The sequence below is a fragment of the Rhincodon typus genome, chromosome 4 (assembly GCF_021869965.1).
Source record: "Rhincodon typus isolate 14 chromosome 4, sRhiTyp1.1, whole genome shotgun sequence".
Lineage (NCBI taxonomy): Eukaryota > Metazoa > Chordata > Chondrichthyes > Orectolobiformes > Rhincodontidae > Rhincodon > Rhincodon typus.
This window is the reverse complement of record NC_063335.1, coordinates 74,418,946-74,441,510: the sequence shown is the minus strand read 5'-3', so window position 1 is coordinate 74,441,510 and position 22,565 is coordinate 74,418,946. Positions and strand designations below refer to the sequence as shown.

The window sequence follows — 22,565 nt, the reverse complement described above, 5'->3', positions numbered from 1 at the left end:
CAGGGAGGTTGAATTCTTTACCTGTTTCCCACTCTTAGTCATCTCTGTCCCTGATTAAAATCTCTCCTTCATTCCTCCTCCTCATTGTAGACTCTCCATTTATTTGCCCTTTTCAGTTAACTCGATCAACATATTCCTATCATATGGATTGTTACTGAGATGTCTTTTGTTGTGAGAAGTGCATTTGTATGCACAATTCCTCATTCATTCCTAAATCCTCACTGCTAAATTAGATTACTGCACAGTCTTCTCAAACTTATTCCTTCTCAAACCAAAGCTCTTCACTCCATATTTCATGTTACAATGCAATTTTTAAAGTTTTAAAACTCCAGACTTGGTGTCAGCTAAACACAATTTTCTCACTTATCCTTTACTTTTATTTAAAACTGCAATTCTTGCGTAATTGGCTTTGTTCTATCCAGTCACTACTTAGTATCAACATTTATAAAAGTATTGTATAAATAAGCAGCAGTTAAGAGTTCTACGGTTTGTTAATCATGTGTCTATTATTTAACTCTTATGTAATTCTTGTACAAAATAAATTGAAAATTATATCCATACTGCAAAGTCGAGGATCTTTAGCTTCACATTCACACTGAAACTAAATTTCAATTAGTTTTTGTCACTGAGCAGCTCTGTTGTTCTGTGGAATGATAAAATGAGGAGGGTGGTTGGATCAGTCTAGCCCTAGCTCCAATATTCGTATAATTAAAGCTATTGCCATTTTTATAACAGACTACCGTATGTATGCAACAGAGCTTGAGAACCTGCTGGCATAAATCTTCTTTGTGCAAGTTCTAAAAACTTGCGAGCCTTGGTATTTAGCTTGTGAACCAGTAGCAACTGCAACTTCCATAGCAGCATCTTCTGGAGTTTGTAATTTTAAGTTTAAATTATTAGGCTTAATTTTTGAAACCGGCAAATTTAGACACAGTAATGAATGCTTATGTATCTCCTTGAAGGTGGAGTAACTATATTTGTGGCCTTATATGACTATGAAGCAAGAACAACAGAAGATCTGTCATTCAAAAAGGGTGAGAGATTCCAGATTATAAACAATACGTAAGTATTTTGAACTTTGAGGTAACTGATATTTTCTAAGTTTTCTGTAGCTGCTTATTACGAGTGAAGTGGATTTTCTATATGCAAACGTGATCAACTCAAAAGGCTGAAGCACTATCCAACGCCAAACCTGTATGTTAGTTATAAGTATCCCTTCAATGCTAGTTTCCATTGTGTGAATAGAGAGTCTTTGCTGATATCAACACATTGAAGGAGCCTTAAACCAGGGCACTTAAACTTTCGGTAGTCACACATTACCAAAAGAAGTGTCATGGCTTTGCAAATTCCTCTAGATATGCACCTCAAATAGAAACAGAAAATGCTAAAGATGCTCAGCAGATCAGACAGCATCTTAGATTCAGATTTAGGTTTTATTGTCACGTGTACTCAAGTATGGGATGCAAGAGTACAGTGAAAAGTGTACAGTATCATCACACATGGCGTCATCTTCGGTACAAAGTACCTAGATACAAAATCTTACTTACATAAATAGAAAAATAAGGAAATTAGTTTAAAAAGTTCAATACTACAGTCGTCTTAGCATAAAAGTAGAAAAATAAATAAAGTTAAAATGTCAGACATTATATCTGTGGCGATAAATAAGGGTTAACATTTCAGGTCAACAACAGTTCTAATAAAAGTTCGCTGATATGAAACATTCCTCTGTTCCGAACGTGTTAAAATTCTCCAACAGTTTCTGTATATTTATTACATTCCCAGCATTTGCAACATATTGTTTGTGCATCATTGCAATTGGTGAAATCATTCATTGCTTCAGATGCAGTTACTGTTTACTTTTTTTAAAATTCACTCGTAGGACATGGATATTACTGGTTGGGCCATTGTTTATTCCCCTCTCTAATTGATCTTGAGAAGGTGTTAGTGAGCAATACTGCAGTCTATGTGCTGTAGGTATACCCACAATGCTGTTGATGAGGGTATTACCATTTTGATAGAAGTTACAGCATAAGACTAGAGGGAAACAAAGAGCAAAAGCAGAAAACCCATTTGTTGAAATATTGTCAGCTTCATAAGATTTTCTAATCAGAGTTAGACTTGATAGGCAGATTGCCTTCATTTCCTCATATGTTTATATCACACATTTCCACTAGAATTATGATCTTAAACTTGATTTTGCAAACATGCCAGGCGCTTTTGTTATAAATATGTTTAACTGTCTTTCAAATGCAGTAAGTTTCTTAAAGCATTAGCGATGTGATTGCGCTGGTAGGCATGCCGAGGAGATTGCCAGGATGTTGGCTGGCTGGAGAGTTTTATTCATGAAGAGAGATTGGACAGACTGGGTTTGTTTTCCTTAGAGCAGAATAGATGGAGAGGAGACATGATTGAGATGTATAAACTTGGGAGGCATAGGATAGAAAGGAAGAGACTTCCTCCTTGATGGAGGGATCACTGACCAGTTACTTAGGTTTAAGGCAGAAGGTTTGGAGATGTCAGGAGAGACTTTTGCACCCAGAGGGAGTTGGGAATTTGGAAGTCTCTGCCTGTAAGTTCGCTCCTTGTACGGGTGTAAGAGGCAGAAATCCTCAAAATTTAGGAAGTATTTAGATGTGTATTTGTAATGTCAAGGTGTACAACACTGTGGATTATGTGCTGGGGAAAGGGATTAAAATAGTTAGGTTGTTGTTTTAGACCAGCACAATTTCAATGAGCCTTGGGGCCTTTTTCTGTGCTGTAAATCTGTATGACACAATATACAGATTGGATTTCAAATGTTAACTCTTTGATATTTTTACAAAAGGCATATTACGCTTCATCCAAGATGCTAACTATTTAAAAGATGAGGTGCTTCTGGGATTGCACTGCATTGTTGACTTGCTTGATATTTTGACTAGAGCTTCATGGATGTGTCTGCCTATTACACTTGGAACTTGCATGCTGCATATGAGTACCCTTAACAGCTCTTAACTCTGAGTTGCACCTTCAAAGTTTGAGAACCAATGATCTAAACTATACTGCAAATTCTGTTACTTGAACAGTTCTGTTTCAAAACAAAAACTCCACATCGGGTGAATAGCTGTTTGATTGCTTTGTCTGATCCATGAACTTGGGTGTCATCATATGGTAGATTTCAAATAAGTGATCACTATTTAAGACTTCACATGATTTCTCATTAATTTAATCTGTTCCAAATTACTGATGTAATCATTTGCCCTGAAGTATTTTGAAGCTTCTTGTATTTTAACATTTTAAGTTCAGCTAAAGCAGTCTTTCATTGTGAGCAGTGCTATTTTCAGATCAGATGTTAAATCAAGGCCCTCACTCCTATATACCGTACCACTGTTTTGAAAAAAGCTAGTGCATACTGCTGTCAACATAGCCAGCGTTCAGCCCTCAATTAATCTCACTAAAAATCGAATTAAAAGATCATTCACTTTCATTGAAATAGTGATTACTTATTGTGTTTCGTTAGCTGCAGTATATTTTGAGGCCAACCGAGGATCTAAAAAGTTCTGTGCCCACGCATGTTCTGTTTCTGTTTCTTTTAAATATTTTTGACAAAATTTCAAAATTCATTTAAGTGTTTCACTTGTGTAAAGTGTTTATTGTGACATTTATTGCAGTATCTCAATCAATTCCAAACTCTTAGATATTTAGTGCTGATTTGATGTTACAGGGAAGGCGACTGGTGGGAAGCTCGATCTATCACTACAGGAAAAAAAGGTTACATTCCCAGCAATTATGTGGCTCCTGCTGACTCTATCCAAGCTGAAGAGTAAGACTTGCTTCTGTTTCATGTTTTTGGGAGAATTTGATATATTTAAAATTTCATGATTTGAAGTCTTCTAGCTATTTAATCTGTTGTAATTGTTTATCTTAATGTATTTGTTGAAGAAGAAATTAGCAGTTGATTCAAGATTTTTCATTAACTACACCATATGATGGACCATTCTAACAGCTCTTTCAGCATTTATCAGGCAATTGGTTTGTGACCAATTTTCACTCTTTCTAGTTCTAAAATGGTTAACTACAGAAACCATGGCTTAATTTTTTTAAGGGCTTTTTTTTATGTTGTGGGCTAGTTTTTAGGTCTTCAGGGACTCTTTTTACAATCCCTAACTTCTTCATTAAGTGATATAGTCAGATTACTTCTTTATTTGTGTTGATATATTGGAGATTTGAACTTGCATAGAACCAAGAACTTAGAGTTCATGATCTCAGTAATTATCATCGTCTTAGTAAACTGAACGCTACTGCTGACAGTAAAGCTTGCTTCCCATATTAGAAGGTATTTCCTTTGGCCACCACACTGCATTAATTCCTTACACCACGTTTGCTTAGCAGCACAGTGCATCTCGATTGAATTTCTAAAGTCCATTAACATTTTCATTCAACCGTTGTTCGGTTTTTGTTCCTGGAGTTTTTGCATAACTGACACCTAACTAGATAATATGGAGCTGTCCTTCCTGAGATTGGAGAAAGGGGCAGCAGTGGACTCATAGAGTCATAAAGATGAAGAGCACAGAAACGGTCCGTTTTGTCCAACTCATCCTTGCTGACCAGATATCCTAGATAAATCTAGTCTCATTTGCCAGCATTTAGCCCATATCCCTCTTAAAACCCTTCCTATTCATATACCCATCCAGATGCCTTTTAAATGTTGTAATTGTACCAGCCTCCTCCACTTCCTCTGGCAGCTAATTCCATACATGTACCACCCTCTGCGTGAAAAAGTTGCCCTTAGGTCCCTTTTAAATCTTTCCGCTGTCACCTTAAACCTATGCCCTCTAGTTTTGGACTCTCCCACCCTGAGGAAAAGACCTTGTCTATTTACCCTATCCATGCCCCTCATGATTTTATAAAACTCTATAAACCCTCAACCACTGACGCTCCAGAGAAAATAGCCCCTGCCTATTCAGCCTCTCCGTGTAGCTCAAACCCTCCAACCCTGGCAACATCCTTGTAAATATCTTCTGAACCCTTTCAAGTTTCACAAAAGGAGCAAGGAGACCAGAATTGCACACAGTATTCCAAAAGTGGCCTAACCAATGTCCTGTACAGCTGCAACATGACACCTCCACTCCTATACTCAATGCACTGACCAATAAAGGCAAGCATACCAAACACCACCTTCACTATCCTATCTATCTGTGACTCCACTTTTCTGGAACTATGAACCTGCACTCCAAGGTCTCTTTGTTCAGCAACACTCCCCAGGACCATACCCTTAAGTATACAAGTCCAGCCCAGATTTGCCTTTTCAAAATGCAGCACCCACATTTATCTAAATTAAAATACATCTGCCACTCCTTGGCCTATTGGCCCATCTGATCAAGATTCAGTTGTAGTCTGAGGTAACCTTCTTCGCTGTCCTCTGCACCACCAATTTTGGTGTCATCTTCAAACTTACTAACCATATCTCCTATGTTCTCATCCAAATCATTTAGATCAATGACGAAAAGCAGTGGAACAAGCAGCAATTCTTGTGGCACACTGCTGGTCACAGGACTCCAGTCTGAAAAGTGACCCTTGTGCCACCACCCTCTGTTTTCTACCTTGGAGCCAGTTCTGTATCCAGATGATAGTTCTCCCTGTATTCCATGTGATCTAACCTTGCTAATTAGTCTACCATGAGGAACCTTGTTGAACACGTTACTGAAGTCCATATAGATCACATCCACTGCTCTGCCCTCATCGATTCTCCTTGTTACTTCTTTGGTAGTTTGTTACTTACTTTGTTACTTCAAAAACCTCAATTAAGTTAGTGAAACATGATTTCCCACACACAAAGCCATGTTGACTATCCCTAATTCGTCCTTGCCTTTCCAAATACATGTAAATCCTGTCCCTCAGGATTCCCTCCAACAACTTGCCCACCACTGCCATCAGGCTCACTGGTCTGTAGTTCCCTGGCTTTTCCTTACCACCTTTCTTAAATAGTGGTTTCACGTTCGCTAACCTCCGGCCTTGCGACACCTCACCTGTGGCTATCAATGATACAAATATCTCAGCAAGGTGCCTAGCAATCACTTCTCTAGCTTCTCAGAGCTCTAGGGTACACCTGATCAGGTCCTGGAGATTTATCCACTTTTATGCATTTTAAGACATCCAACACCATCTCTTCTGTAATATGGACATTTTTCAAGATATCGCTATCTATTTCCCCATGTTCTATATCTTCCATATCCTTCTCCACAGTAAACACTGATGCAAAATATTCATTTAGTATATCTCTTCACCACCCCCCCCCCCCCCCCCCCCCCCCACAACCTCCTGTGGTTCCACACATAGGCAGAGTAGCTGATCTTTTGGGGGGCCCTATTCTCTCCCTATATACCTTTTTGTCCTTAATGTATTCTCCTTTGCCAAAGCTATCTCACATCATCTCTCTGTCCTCCTGATTTCCCTTTTAAAATACTCTTCCTGCCTTTATACTCTTCTAAAGATTCAATCTCTGCTGTCCATACCTGACATATGCTTCCTTCTTTTTCTTGACCAAAAACTCAACTTCTCTAGTCATCCAGCGTTCCCTGCACCTACCAGCCTTGCCCTTCACCTACCAGCCTTGCCCTTCACCCTAATAGGGACATACTGTCCCTGGACTCTTATTATCTCATTTTTGAAAGTTTTCCATTTTCCAGCCTTTACCTGCAAATATCCACCCCCCAACCAACTTTTGAAAGTTCCTACCTAATACGTCAAAATTGGCCTTCCTCTGATATAGAACTTACTTTTAGATCCAGTCTATCCTTTTCCATCACTGTTTTAAATCTAATAGAATTATGGTCATTGACCCAAAGTGCTCCCCCACTGACACCTCAGTCACCTGCCCTGCATTATTTCCCAAGAGTAGGTCAAGTTTTACACCTTCTCTGTAGGCCCGTCCATGTATTAAATCAGAGTTTTCTTGTATACACTTAACAAATTCCCCTCCATCCAAGCCCTTAACACTATGGTAGTCCCAGTCTGTGTTTAGAAAGTTAAAATCCCCTACCAAAACCACCCTGTTGTTCTGACAGATAGCTGAGATCTCTTTACAAATTTGTTTCTCAATTTCCTACTGACTACTGGGGAGTCTACAGTACAATCCCAGCAAGGTTATCATCCCTTTCTTATTTCACAGTTCCACCCAAATAACTTCCCTGGACATATTCCCAGGAATATCCTCCCTAAGTACAGCCATCATGTTGTCCTTAATCAAAAACAACATTGCCCCCACCACCACCCCGGCCTTTGTATCCTTCCTATAGCCTCCATACCCTGGAACATTAAGGTGCTAGTCCTGTCTATCCCTGAGCCACATCTCTGTAATTGTTATGATATGCCAGTCCTATGTTCCCAGCCATGCCCTGAATTCATTTGCCTTTCTTGTTAGGCCTCTTGCATTGAAATAAATGCAGTTTAATTTATCAGTCCTACCTTGTTCTCTGCTTTGTTCTTTCCTGCCCTGACTGTTTGACTTGCTCCTTTTCCCAACTGTACCAGTTTCTGACAGATCTGTTTCCTAGCTGTCTCTCTGGGATCTCCCCAACTGTCTTACTATTTTAAATCCTCCCAAGTAGCTCTAGCAAATTTTCCTACCAATATATTAGTTCCCTTCCAATTTAGGTGCAATCCATTCTTCTTATACAGGTAACTTCTACCCCAGAAGAAAATCCAATGATCCAGAAATGTGAATCCTTCTCCCCTGTACCAGCTCCTCAGCCATGCATTCATCTGCTCCATTCTCCTATTCCTACCCTCACTAGCTTGTGCCACTGGGAGTAATCTAGATGTTACTACCCTTGAGGACTTCCTTTTCAAATTGCTGCCTAACTTCCTATATTCTTTCCTCAGAATCTCATCCTTTTCTCTTCCTGTGTTGTTAGTTCCAACGTGTACAACAAACACCTGCTAGCCTCTCTCCCTTCTGAGAATATTCTGCACCTTCTCAGAGATATCCTTGATGCTGGCACCAGAGAGGCAACACACCATTCGGATTTCTCACTGTCGGCTGCAGAAACGCCTATCTGTGCCACTGACTAGAGAGTCCCCTATCATAATTGAATGCCTGGAACATGGTGTACCCCTCGTTACATTAGAGCTAGTCTCGGTACCAGAAACCTGGCTGTCCATGCTACATTCCCCTGAGAGTCAATCACCCCTTACATTTTCCAAAACAACATACTTGTTTGAGATGGTGATAGCCACAGAAAACTCCTGCATGACCGACCTGCCTCCCTCTCCTCCCTTTCCTGGCAGTAACCTATCTACCTGACTGTATTTGTGGTTTTTCTCCCTTCCTACAACTGTCATCCATCAGACCCCCTAGCTTCTGTAAATTCCTCGTTGCCTCCAACTGCTACTGCAACCAATCCGTGTGATCCAATAGGATTTGCAACCCAGCACACTACCTGCAGACATAATCATCAATAACATGGGAACTGTCCGTAATCTCCCACATCTGACAGGAAGAGCACATCACTCTACTAAAGGCAATCTTTGCACCTTAAATATCTACAGACCTTAAAAAAAAGGCACAGTCTTGCTGCTCTAAAAAACACTGCTCCAGGCTAACTTAGTACCTATGTTTTCATATTTTTAAAATTTTAATCAAGAGACAGATCTCAATCAAAAAAGAACCACTGTACTTGCTATTGTAGCTTTTCAAAATAAACAGTTAGGTTTAACTCTTAAAAAGCCACTTAGCTGCTTTCCTGCTGTGAGCTCTCTCACACAGGTTTCTCTAAGATCAGCTGTGAATTTCGCTGTTTTTTAAATCTTTTCTTAGGTGAACTCCGATGTCCAGAGATACTTGAAATCAAACAGCAGAGGCAGTAGCTGTGCAAATTGACTGCTGGGTCAGACAGTAGTATAGGTTTGTGTCTCCGTTTGAATCACTTCCTATGCGGTCACTGCCACTGCCTTTGTCTGACTTCCTCCTTTTTTAAAGTGCAAAGTTCCAAAGCAATGCAACAACTTACAAAACAGTAAAACTGCTAGAATTTGAGGAAATCGGCTCCAACACTGAAAATACTTCAAAGGAGCAGGTCTTACAGCCATAATTTTTTCATGCCCTTTCCAAAGGACTAGTATCCAAATGCTTTGGATCGAGGCATTAATTAGACTAATTATTGTTGGGGTTACTCCCTTAATAAAAGATTCCTTCCCCTCCCTAATTTTTCACATTTACTTATTGATGCATCATAAATGAAATAAGAGACCTTGGAATGCAGGTTCATAGTTCCTGGAACGTGGAGTTGCAGGTAGAAAGGATAGTGAAGGCATTTGGTATGCTTGCCTTTATTGGACAGTGCATTGAGTATCGGAGTTGTGATGTCATGTTGCGCCTGTCCAGAACATTGGTTTGGCCATTTTTGGAATACTGTGTGCAATTCTGATCACTCTGCTGTAGGAAGGATGTTGTGAAACTTGAAAGAGTTCAGAAAAGAGCCACAAGGATGTTGCCAGGATCAGAGAGTTTAAGCTATATGGAGAGGCTAAATAGGCTGGGGCTATTTCCTCTGGAGCGTCAGAGGCTGAGGGTGACCTTATAGAGTTTTATAAAATCATGAGGGGCATGGATAGGGTAAATAGGCAAGGTTTTTTCCCTGGGGTGGGGGAGTAAAAAACTAGAGGGCATAGGTTTAAGGTGAAAGGGGAAAGATTTAAAAGGGACCTAAGGGGCAACTTTTTCACGCAGAGGGTGATACGTGTATTCAATGTGCTGCCAGAGGAAGTGGTGGAGGCTGGTACAATTGCAACATTTAAAAGGCATCTGGATGGGTATATGATTAGGAAGGGTTCAGAGGGATATGGGCTAAATGCTGGCAAATGGGAGTCGATTTATCTAGGATATCTAGTCTGCATGAATGAGTTGGACCGAAGGGTTTGTTTCTGTGCCGTACATCTCTGACTCTGTTGTACCAACTTCCTGCTATCTTTATTTTGATCACTAGCCAAGTCAGGCTTCAATAAGCTAAAAACGTCTCTGCCTGCATGTTGGAACAAAATACTGCGTTGATAGAGTGGTCACTTAAGAGTTTAGGGTGTCTCTGCTTAGCAACTTCTGCAGGAATAATTTACTTTTCATCAGAGTGCAGTATTTGCTTGAAGAGTACTTGTTTAAATGTTTTCAAGACATTTCACAACTGTTGTGATATCAAAGATGAAATGATCATTTGATTCCATTTAGCTTGTAGAGTTTAGCAAATTCTGCAGCAATGAAATGTGGTTCATTGTTCAAAGTTAGTTTTGCAGGTCTATAGTCTAAGTGGGGAATAAGTTAAAAGCTATGTAGTTTTTGGTAAAATCAACGGTCATTTTAAATGGTTATCCACCTATAAGAACTAGGAGCAGGAGTAGGCAATTCAGCCCCTTAAACTTGCTTGTGGCTGACTATACCTCAGCCTCGACTCCGCTTCCCTGCCTGCTCCCCATAACTTTTTAACCTGTTACTAATTAAAAATCTGTCTGTATCCTCAAAATTATTCCGTTTCTCAGTGTCCACCACATTTGGGGTAGTGAATTCCACAGATTCACGACCAGTTGAGAGAAGTAATTCCTCATCAGTTTTAAATTTGCCATCCCATAGCCTAAAATTATGACCTTTCATTCTTGATTGTCCCATAAGGGAAGTATCTGCTCCCCATTTACTTGTCAATCCACTTTAGCATCGTGTGTACCTCAATTAATCTCCTCCCATCCTTCTACACTCTAATGAATATAGGCCTCAACTGCTCAGTCTCTCCGTATAAACAAGCCTTTTATCTCTGGAATTAATCTAGTGAACATTCTTTGAACTGCGCCCAATGCAATTACTTTCTTCCTCAAGTAAGGGGACCAAAACTGTACCCAGTGTTCCGGGGTGTTGTCTCACCAATGACTTGTACAATTGTAACAGCACCTCCCTACTTTTATACTCCATTTTTTTTAGCAATAAATGCCAAAATTCCCTTTGCCCTCCTTATTATCTGCTGTAACTGCATTTGAGCTTTCTGTGACTCATGCATGAGGACACTTAGATCCCTTTGCACCGAAGCACTCTGAAGTTTCCCTTCTTTAGGTTGTCTTTCTACTCCTCCAACCAAAATGGAAAAGTTCGTACTTACCCATGTTAAACTCCATCTGCCAAATTTTTGCCTATTCACCTAACACATCTGTTTGTAAATTCCTTTATTTCTTCACTGCAGCTTCCTTTCCCATCTATGTTGGTGATCTGCAAATTTGGGTGTAGTACATTCTATTCCTGCATCTAAGTCCTTTATATAGAACATAATTGTTTGGGCCTGATGACCCAACCATGGGGCACCCATTAGTTATAGCTAGCAAACCAAAAAAAGATCTATATAATCTTGACTCTGTTTTCTCTTGGTTGGCCAGTCCTCTATTCAAGCTGATAAATTGCCCCTAACCCTTACTTTGTGTATTAATCTTTTGTGCAGCACCTTATCAAATGCCTTCTGGAAGTCTAAATATACTATCGACGGGACCTCATTGTTTACTTTCCTTGTAACATATCCAAAAAACTCTAGCAAGTTAGTCAAACACAACTTACCGTTCATAAAACCATGCTGACTCCGATGGATTGAGTTTTGACTTTCCAAGTGTTCTGTTACTAGTTCGTTAGTAGTGGATTCCAACAATTTCCTAACAGAAATGAATCTAATTAATCTACAGTTTCCTACTTTCTGCTTCCCTCCCTATTTGAATAAGGGTGTTACATTAGCATTTTTCCAATCTACAGGAACCTTTCTAGAATCCAGGGATTTGTGGAATATTGTGGAACCAATACATCCAGTATCTCTTCTGACACTTCCTTTAAGACTCTAAGATGTAGGCCATCAGTCCCTGAAGACTTATCAACTTTTAATCCCAATTGTTTACTTGGTACTTTTTCACCTCATGATGGTGATTGTTTTAACTTCGTCTATTTCTATAATTTCTGTATTACCTGTTAATATTGGGATGATTTCAGTGTCCTCCACTGAAAACTGAGGCAAAATAACGATTGTGTTTGCTATTTCTGTGTTCCCACTATTAACTGCCAGTTTTGTCCTGTAAGGGATCAGCATTCACTTTAGATATTCACTTCCTTCTTTATAAAAAAAAAACAGATAACAAAATCTTCTTTATTTTGTATCATGCTTCTTTCATAATTAATCTTTGCTCTTTTTATTACTACTATTTTTTTGAGTAACACTTTGGTCTTTAAATGTTTCCCTGTTGTGCTGGCCTGCCACTAACTTTTGCAATATGGTATTCCTTAGTTTTTGTCTTTGTTATCTTTAACTTGGTTGCTTACCCATGGATTTTTTTTTTTTGCTTCTTATAATCTTTCCTCTCCTCTGGAATATATATTAGTCAGGAGAATTTGAATATCTCCTTAAATGTCTGCCACTGTGCATCTGTCATTATAGCCTTTCACCTAGTTCACTAGAGGCAAATCTGGCTTCATGCATATGTGATTACCTTCTTTAACACCAGAGCACCTAGTGTGGGCTCATGTTTCTCATCCTCAAAAATTAAGATTCCAGCTGTAATTATTCTTACTTAGAGTATCCTTTACTAAGAGATCATTCATTAATCTCATCTCATCACACAATCTGAAATAGCCCACTCCTTTTTTGGTTCCCCAACATATTGCTCTGAGAAACCATCTCTAACACACTCTATGAACTCTTCCCTCGAGGCTACCCTTGCCAATTTTATTTATCCTTTTTATATGCATATTAAAATCATCCATGATTACTGATGTACCTTTCTTACAAGACCTCAGTATTTCCTGTGGAAAAACTGTTAGGAAAACTATAAATTACTGCCATCAGGGATTTCTCTGCCTTACTATTTCGTACTTCTACCCAGACTCGATGTTACATCTTGATTTCCAGTACCAAATCATTTCTCATTGTAAGACTTCTACTAACAAAGCGACACCATCTTCTTTGCCCTCCTTCAATCCTTCCTAAAAAATGAGTATCCTTGGATGTTCATTTCCCTGTCCTGGTCTCCCTGTAACCGTGATGTGGAGGCGCTGGTGTTGGAATAGGGTGGACAAGGTCAGAAGTCACACGACACCAGGTTATAGTCCAACAGGTTTATTTGAAATTACAAGCTTTTGGAGCCCTGCTCCTTTGTCAAGTGAAGCAGCACTCTGAAAGCTTGTAATTTCAAATAAACCTGTTGGACTATAATCTGGTATTGTATGGTCCCTGTAACCACGTCTGTGATCACCACCAAATCGTACCTATTCACCTCTATTTGCATTGTTAACTCATTTAATTTTATTGCGAATGCAATGTGCATTCAGGTGCAAAGCTTTTTTAGTTTGTCCTATTATGAATTTTCCCTACTCGTGTATGGTTCCTTTGTGCAATACAACACTCGCAAGCTCTGTCCTTCCTTTTATTTTCTGGTAACAATTGGCCTTTTCACTAACCTGTATTCCTACCTTTTCCTTATAGTTTGATTTTTGTAATTTGCCATTCAATTGAACCCTCTTTTCTCTCTGTCTCTTCCAGCTCCCCCCACCCACTATTCAATTTACAGTACAACTCCCTCTTTTCTGAGTACTGGTGCAATTGTCCCATAAATTCGAACCTACTTCTCCTGCAATAATCTACAAGCCATGCATTTACTATTTTAATCTTACTGACCCTGTGATAATTAGTTCATGGCTAAGGTAGTAATTTAGAGATTATTACCTTCATGGTTCTGTTTTTTAATTTAGGACCTAATTGCTCATATTCTCTCAGCGAGATCTCTTTCCTCATTCTGCCTATATCGTTGGTACCTGTGCGGACCATACAGACTGGATCTTTCTCCTTCCACTTCATGTTTCGCTGCAGCCCAAATAAGATATCCTGAGCCTGAGCACCATGCAGGCAACACAACCTCAGGACTGTTTATCCTGGCCAGAAAACACAGCATCTATTCCCCTGACTATACTATCTTCTATTATAACTACATTTCTGTTTTCTCCCCATTTTGGTGCTATGGTCAGTTTGCTCATCCTCCCTGCAGTTCCTGTGTGCTGCCTCCTGGATCTCTACCTGCCTCACTTGTAGTCACACCCTCCTCTCCCTGACCACCGACCAAATTCGAGGTGGTTAATGTAAGAGGTATTACTGCCTCCTGAAACCTATCTTTCAGGTAAGTCTCCCCCACCTTCCTGATATGGCGCAGTGTCCAAAGTTCAGATTCCAGTCCAACTGTGAGCCACAGTTTCTCAAGCAACCAATACTTGCTGCAGATGTTGTCACTATGAACTACAGTGACGTCCACCAGCTCCCACATGTTCAACTATGACACATTATTTGGTCCTGCATGTCTATCCTGATTAGATTTTCAATTTATTTTCAAATTTACTACTGATCTTTAGTTTTCAATCTTGAAATGTTTCTCCTGTTTAATCGGAAAACACGTCAGAATAGATAAAAGAGCAAAATATTCACTACCAGTCACTTACGTGTGATTTCACACTGGCTTATCTCCCAGCTCTCGGACCACGGTCTGTTCCAGCTCCATTGATCTGTGAAAGCAATTTGGAAAACAGTACAGCGATATCGCCTTCCCCTACTTCACTGAACTCTCACCTTCATAAACATCAAAAGTTCAGCTCTACAGCTTGTGCTCTTCACTCAGTAATAAAAAGACTCTTTTATTTCTTCTCTGGAAATCCTTCTCCCCCTCTTCCCCTCCAAAAGAGAAAAGCTGATTATATCTATTGCACAGACTCCCAAGAAGTCTTCGCTTAGTTAGCATTGAAAATATAGGATCTTTATGGTTTTGCATATTGTGCTATAGGTCCAGTTTTTTTTAATGTAAATAGCATTTTGCATCTTAATTTGCAATTCTGGGAAGTACTTCCCATGACAGTAACAGCTTTATTTCTTTATTTGTTTCTACTTTTGACAGTTCTGAAAATCTGTCTTTCTAGTCGCACGTTTAACAACCTGCCTGCCCTATCAGCTAGATGCTAAGGTCCTAACATCATAGATAACATTTATACCTCAATCATCATATCAAAAATATATATCTGGTCATTAGCTAATTATACAAGATTGTTTTAAGAAAATTGGCTGTCATGTTTTCTGTGTAACAAAGCCAGTGCACTAAAACAACACTTGATTAGCTCTGAAGTGCATGATTTCATGCTTCTGAAGTATTGCATCCAATGTTGCCGTAACCCTGAAGAAGCAATTTTGTTTGTTACTGTTAGTGTCAGTGAAATTACATTTTCCTCAAGTTGTTTTGCTGTTTACCACTTCTATGGCTGGGCCAATTTCATAGACAGACTTAATGGTCTTAAATGCTGTTTTTAAAATTTAATTTTCTTTTGTAACCCATGAACAAGAATCCCTCAGAACATCTTTTAAAATAAAGACAATTAAGTATTTATCAAATGAAAGCAGTTTTTCTTAAGTTTTGTTAAATTTGTGAAATGTGAGCGTTTAGGGTAGCCATAGTTTCAAGCCCACTAGCCTGAGCAGCCTTTGACCATTGTCATCGCAATGCTTAGCTATTTCTTATACAATTCACAATCATTGTTACCTGTACCAAACTCATCAGTACTTTTGATGTGACATATTCCCCATGGGATGATCTGATTTCCACATTCAGTAATTGTTCACTTAAAGTTGTGATTGTATTCCTGAAAATGATGCCTTTAAGTCACCGTAGACCCCCATTGGAGTCAATATTCAGCCAGAGTTAGGTTCCTTCAGAAATTTCTCACCCAGAAAAGGCAATTTACAATTTGAAATACTATGCTGTACAAATATAGCACTATGCATTCTTGGCTGCAATACCTTGTAAACAAAAATTATTCAGTAATACTAAATGTATTAATTGAAGTGAAAACTTTACAATTCATGTGGTGGGTTTAAAAATAGGCATTTCTGGTAACTCTGGTCTACCTTTCTATCAAGGCAATATATCTGAAATACTATGTGGGTGGTATTTATTGCAGCATAATCACAGCCCAACAAATACTGTATCACCAACAAATAGTATGAGAGCTCCACTTCAATAGTAAAAATGAAAGTAGAGTTAAATGGAAAGGAAGTTGTACTTGGAACGAATTGGTGATGTTGTGCTGCTTGTCTGTTTTCCAGTCTGCTCTTTTCTGTACTTCTTCATGCCTGATGATTACCAGAAATCTGGGAGTAGAAAAGAGAGGTTCCAAGTTTCCTTGGTAACAATTGCAACATCCTGGTATGCCATGAGCCCCAGGGTCAGGCACTCAAACTGGGAGGCTATGCTGGCACAGCCAGAGCCAGCACTTGGCTCCAGCCTCACCTGTTTAGCAGCTCCAATCTACCAATTATATATTCCATACTTGCTCCTCTATCTCCTTTCTTGCTCTCAGACCCATCACCAAGAATCCAGCATTCTCTCCTCACTCTCCAAATCCCAATGTAATTTTCTGCAAATGAACTGTGCCAAGAGTGCCCAAGGCTACACAACAGATCAGAGACTAGGAATCCTGCAGCAAATGACTTATCATCTTACTACCCAAATCCTATCCACCAAATTAAAGGCAAAAGTAAGGATGTACAAAACCTCACTTAAATGGCTTAGTGCAGCTCTAATGATACTTGAGGAGCTTGACATCATCCAGGACAAAGTAGCCTGCTGGTTAGCACCACATCCATTCCGTCCATCACAAACACTTAATAGCAGAAGTGTATGCAGTCTACAAGATGCACAGTAGAAATTCATCAAAGTTCACTAGCACCTTCTAAACCCACGACTGCTTCTATCTAGAGTATACTTCCAAGTCAGGATGGTGAGTGGCTTGGAGGTGATCTTGCAGGTGCCAGTGTTCCCATATATCTGCTGTCCTTGTCCTCCTAGATGGTAGTGGTTGTGGGTTTCAAAGGCACTGTCAATGCAAACTGCTGCTAGTGATCTTCTTTGGTAGAGGGAGTGGATGTTTGTGAATGTAGTATTAATCAAGTGGGCTACTTAGTCCTAGTGGATGGTATCAAGCTGCTTGAATGTTGTTAGAGCTGCACTCATCCAGGCAAGCGGGAGTATTCCATCACACTCCTCACTTGGTGTTGTAGGTGCAGACAGGCTTTGGGGAGTCGGGAGGTCACTACTCACTAGCCTCTGACCTACTGTTGTAGCCATTCTGTTTATATGGCAAGTTCAGTTCAATTTCTGGTCAGTGGTAACCGCCCCCACCCCAGGATGTTGTGGGGGATTCGGTGATAAGGTCATTGAGTGTCATTGGGCAATGGTTAGATTTGTTTGTTTCATTTTGGCAATAGTCCCTGTCCCTGGGAGTGTTTGATGGAGGGGACAGTGTAGAGGGAGCTTTACTCTGTATCTAACCCCGTGCTGTCCCTGTCCCTCCATTGCCTGGCATTTGTGTAGTATGAATATTACGTGCCACTATGCAGCCTTAAGCCTTGATATTGTCCAGATCTTGTTGCATTTGAATATTGACTGCTTCGGTATCTGAGGAGTTGTGGATGGTGATGAACATTTTGCAGTCATCACTTCTAACTTTATAATGGAGGAAAGGTCATTGATAAAGCAGCTGAAGATGGTTGAACCTAGGCCACTACCCTGAGGAACTTTGGCAGAGATGCCCTGGAGCTGAGATGATTGGCCTGCAAAAACCACAGCCAACTTCCTACATGTTAGGAATGAGAGATTTTCCCCTGATTCCTGTTGATTCCACTTCTGGTGTAGGGCTCCTTGATGACACACAGTCAAATGTGGTCTTGATCTTAAGGGCAGTCACTCTCAGCTCATTCTCTGGAATTAATCTCTTTTGTCCATGTTGGAACCATGACTCCAATGCAGTCAAAAGCTGAGAGGCCCTGGTGAAACCCTTTTGCTGAGCAAGGTGCTTCTTGATAGCACTGTCACTGATACCTTCCATAATTTTACTGTTGACTGCAAGTAGACTGATGGAGTGGTAATTGTCAGGGTCGGATTTGTCCTGCTCTTTTGTGTACAGGACATAACCTGGGCAGTCTTCTACATTGCCGGTGTTGTAGTTGTATTAGCTACAGGTGAAGCAAGTTCTGGAGTCCATGTCTTCAATACTAGCACCAAAATGTTATCAGAGCCCATAGTCTTTGCAATGTCCTGTGCTTCCAACCATTTCTTGATATCACGTGCAGTGAATCAAATCGGCTTAAAACTACTATCTGTGATGCTGCGGACCTTTTAGATGAGGCCACATTTGGTCATCCACTTGGCACTTCTGGCAGGAGATTGTTGCGCATGTTTCATCCTTATTATCTTTTGCACTGATGTGCTGGGTTCCTGCATTATTAAGGATAGAGATATTTGTGGACCCTCCACCACCATTCACCATTGGATGTGGTAGCACAACTTAGATCTGATCCATCAGTTATGGGATCACTTAGCTCTTTCTACCATTTTACTGTTTGGCGTGCAAGTAGTCTGCTTTTTAGATTCACCAGGTTAAATATCTCCTTTTTAGATATGCCTGGTGCAGCTCCAGCTCACCCTCCTGCACTCTTCATTGAACTAGGTTTGATCCCTTGGATTGATGGTAATAGTAGAGTGGGGAAAATGCTGGACCACGAGGTTGCAGATTTTGTTGGAGTATAGATCTGCTGCTGATGGCCCACAGCGGCTCATGGGTGGCCAATCTTGAGTTGCTACATTTGCTTGAAATCTGTCTCATTTAGGACAGTGATTTTTGCACAACACAATACAAGGTATTCTCAATATGAAAGTGGGACTATGTCTCCAAGTACTGTGCAGTGATCACTCTTACCAATATTGCATCTGTGGCAGGCACATTTGGTGATAATGAGGTCAAGTATGTTTGCCCTCTTGCTTCCTTCACCACCTGCTGCAGATCCAGTTTAGCAGTTATATCCTTTAGGACTCCACCACCTCAATCAGTGGTACTGCTGCTGAACTTTGTGGTGGACATCGAAATTCCCCTTACTACCCTTGCTGCTTCCTCCAGGTGTTGCTCAGCAGGAGGTTTCTTTGCCCATGTCTGACAGAATGCATGAGACTTCAGAGTGTCCAGAGTCAATGTTGAGGACTTCCAGGACAACTCCCTCCCATTGTACCACCACCTCTGCTGGACCTGCACTGTTGTTGGGTGAATGTGATGGTGACATTGTGAGGTATGATACCTTGAATATGACTTGACTGTTACTTGACTAGTCTGTGAGGCAGCTCCCAATTTTGGCACGAGCCCCCAGATGTTGGAAGGAGGATTTTGCAGGGTCAACAGGGCTGTTTTTGCCATTGTCATTTCTGGTACCTAGGTTGATACCAGGTAGTCCATCTGTTTTCATTCCATTTTTCCTTTCTAGCAGTTGATACAACTGAATGGCTTGCTAGGCCCTTTCAAGAGCAATTAAGAGTTGACTACATTGCTGTGTCTGGAGTCAAATGTAGGCCAGACCAGGTAAGGAGAGCAGTTTCCTTCCCTAAAGGGCATTAGTGAAGGCAGATCATTTTTTGACATTTGACGACAGTTTCATGGTTATCATTAGACTCTTGAGTCCAGATTTTTATTGAACTCAAATTCCATTATCAGTCATGGTAGGATTCAGTCTCAAGTACCCTAGAACATTTCCTAGGCCTGTGAATTAATAGTCCAGCAATAATACCACTAGGCCATCATCTTCCACGTGGCACATTCTTAGTTCGAGAAGCATATAGGAAACACTTTGATACTTGTATGCTTTTCTACTGCTGCAATTTAGAACTATGGCATTTGAGCTTCAGCGCCTTGCAGAACAAACCCCAAAACTGGACAGCTGCAAATGAAGTTGCTCTTCACTGACAGTGTGAAGTGAATGCACCCTTGGTCTCTGACTTTTCTTAAAATATCCTTTTTATTCAATGGATCCCTCAACAACCTTGCAATTCTATCCCATCATTCCTTTGACTTTCACTCTCACAAGACTGGTTACTTGATTTTTTTTTTTAATCAAGTCCTGATTTTATTGCCCTTCAGTGGGATTTTCCTATTGTCAGCTAGTTTGCAGAATTGTTTTCGTGTTAAGTTTCAAACAGGTTCAAACTTGAACGCCGAGAACAGCATACTACTTTGCTACCACTTACACATTTGTAGCAGGTGGTTCCTGGTTTTTGGATTCTTTTATGCCTTGTTTAGAAAGCCTAATGTGCGATAAATTGTTAATTGCTATTATTCAGTTAAAGTGCTCTTTTATTCTTCCTATGGTTTTGTTTCTAGGTGGTATTTTGGTAAAATGGGTCGCAAAGATGCAGAGCGATTGCTGCTACATCCAGGAAATCCACGTGGCACATTCTTAGTTCGAGAGAGTGAAACCACAAAAGGTAATAACTATCATAAGTGCTTAATATGGTAATGAATAACACAACTTGGCAGGGGGGTGAGAACCGAAAAGAAATTCCAAAAATTAATGCCAAGGTGCACAGAATGCAGGAAGACATAATATCTTTGAGCAGGGAATAGTAATTTACTAGGTGGGGCCACTCTTAGTGAGAAAATAATTGTCTAAATCGGGGTTAATGTGCATGGAACCGGGTGTTAAATATTTCTCAAGAAGGAATTCAGGAAAGATGGAAAAGGGAAAGGAGAAGCAGTATTATTGAAGGAGACCATTGAATTGCTGGAGAGCAGGTAGCCCAGAGGGTCAAGGCAGTTTTTGAAATACCCAGGTGGCATGCAGATCCATCCTTAAATCCCAAATTGTCCAGGAAAATTCAACTGTAGGCAACCTACATGGAAGAAAATGCTGGTGAACCCAGCAGCAGAAAATGTAGCAGAGAAACAGCCTGTGATTGGAGGAGCAGGCAGCAGCTAGCTAAGTTGGTTTTGGCATTAAGGGTGTCGTCAAGTTGGTTTTGGCATTGAGGGAGTTGTCAAGCACCAAAGTATGGAAGCTTGGGGCTGCGAACTGGCCAAGCAGTGACGAGGTCCAGGAGCTTGGAGGCAAGCCACGTGGGGTGGGGGTACACAGAGCAATTTTTTACCAAGATGTGGAAATCTTTGGCTGGGTCTGATAGGTCTATTGGCCAGATCTCAAAGTTCTATTTGCTGTGTCTCAGTTGGCCGGAGAAGGGGGCAACAAGTGGAGTGTTTCATGGTGTTGGTTGGAGGTGCGGGGGGTGCGGTGCGGTGAAATAAAGCTTCTAGATGGTGATTTGGTCAGTGAGAGGGTGGAGGAGGAGGATGCCAGATGGGATTGGGGGAAGAAAAAGGCTGCTAGCGGTGTGTGTGTGTGTGGAGAATTTTTGGGGGAAGAGGGGTTGGTGGGGTTGGTGTTATGATGGTGGGGTTGTGGGAGGGAGGACGAGGCTGCAGCAAAGGATAGAGGCAAAGATGGAGGCTGTAAGAAAGTACCGAGAAGGTAAAGGAGAAGAGAGACTGCAAAGGAAAGAGAGCAGCTTTAAACAAATGAAACCTTTATTAAGATAAAGATAAACGTATAATAAAAATAAGATTCAAGAAAACGAATTGCCGACAAATAAATATTGTTTCTCTTGTTTAAGGCTGTGTAATTTCAGGAGTTATTACACTTTTTTGTTTTGGAGGTTGGTGCTAGTAATTGGTAATTTTATACCTGAGATTAAGATCGGAGATGCAGGAAACAGAGTTAGAACTGCCTGGTTAAAGTATTCCAGCTTCGTGCATTTTGATCGAAACATTAGCTGTGATGTCACTATTTTGAAGAAGTTGTGTTTAAGATAAAGCTTAACTCGTATCTGTTGTCTAGGTAATGAATGTTTTTCCTTTATATTGTGGCTTTTAAATTCAGTGGAATGTTGATAATTCTTGAGGGTATTAATGGATAATTGACTGGGTGACAGGGAACAGTAGTCGAATGGAAAGTTTTCAGCTGGAGGAATGTTTGTAATGGAGCTCCTCGGGGATCAGTGTTAGGACCCTTGCTTTACCTGATATATTACTGGTGTACAGGACATAATTTCAAATTTGAGGATATAAAATGTGTATGCACGTGGACTGAGAGGAAATGACATAAACCTTTATAGACCAGTTGAAGGAATGGTAGGAAATGAGGTAGATTTGAAGTTCAATGCAGAGAAATGTTGCTTGATTCATTTGATAAGAAGGATTTGGAGAGACAACATAAACTAAAGGCTCTGACTCTTAGAGGATGCAAGTATAGAGGGACCTGGTTGTATATGTGCATATGTAAAGGCGGTAGGACCGGTTGAAAAAGCAGTTGATAAAAGTGTGCAGTATTTTTGCCTTTATTTAAAAAGCTTTTTCTGCACTTTAACAATTTCTGAACTCCAAGAGTAAACTGGTATGGAATGCAAAAATGTTGGAGTTTTTACGAGTACGTGAAAAGGAAGGGGTTAAGAAAAATAAATGTGTGTTCCTTTAGAGGCACAGACGGGAGGAATTATAATGGGAAATATACAAATATTTTCTGTCATGATTTATTTGTGGCCTTAACTCCATTTTCCTGCCTCTCTCCCATAATACTCAATACTTATTGATCAAAAATCTGAAAGTTTTGAATATATTCAATGAATCAGCCTCTTCTGCTCTCTGTGGAAGAGAATTCCAAAGATTAATTACTTTCTCGGGG

General features: G+C 40.2%; 1 protein-coding gene across 1 annotated transcript in view; it reads left to right on the top strand.

The window, feature by feature from the left end:
* LOC109928895 (tyrosine-protein kinase Yes) overlaps positions 1-22,565 on the top strand; it is a 77,505-nt gene that overhangs the window by 41,374 nt on the left and 13,566 nt on the right. Inside the window, exons 3-5 of the mRNA XM_020528824.2 lie at positions 963-1,062; positions 3,701-3,799; positions 20,216-20,319. Of these exons, the coding sequence (XP_020384413.1) occupies positions 963-1,062; positions 3,701-3,799; positions 20,216-20,319 (303 nt within the window). The remainder of the gene's footprint in view (positions 1-962; positions 1,063-3,700; positions 3,800-20,215; positions 20,320-22,565) is intronic.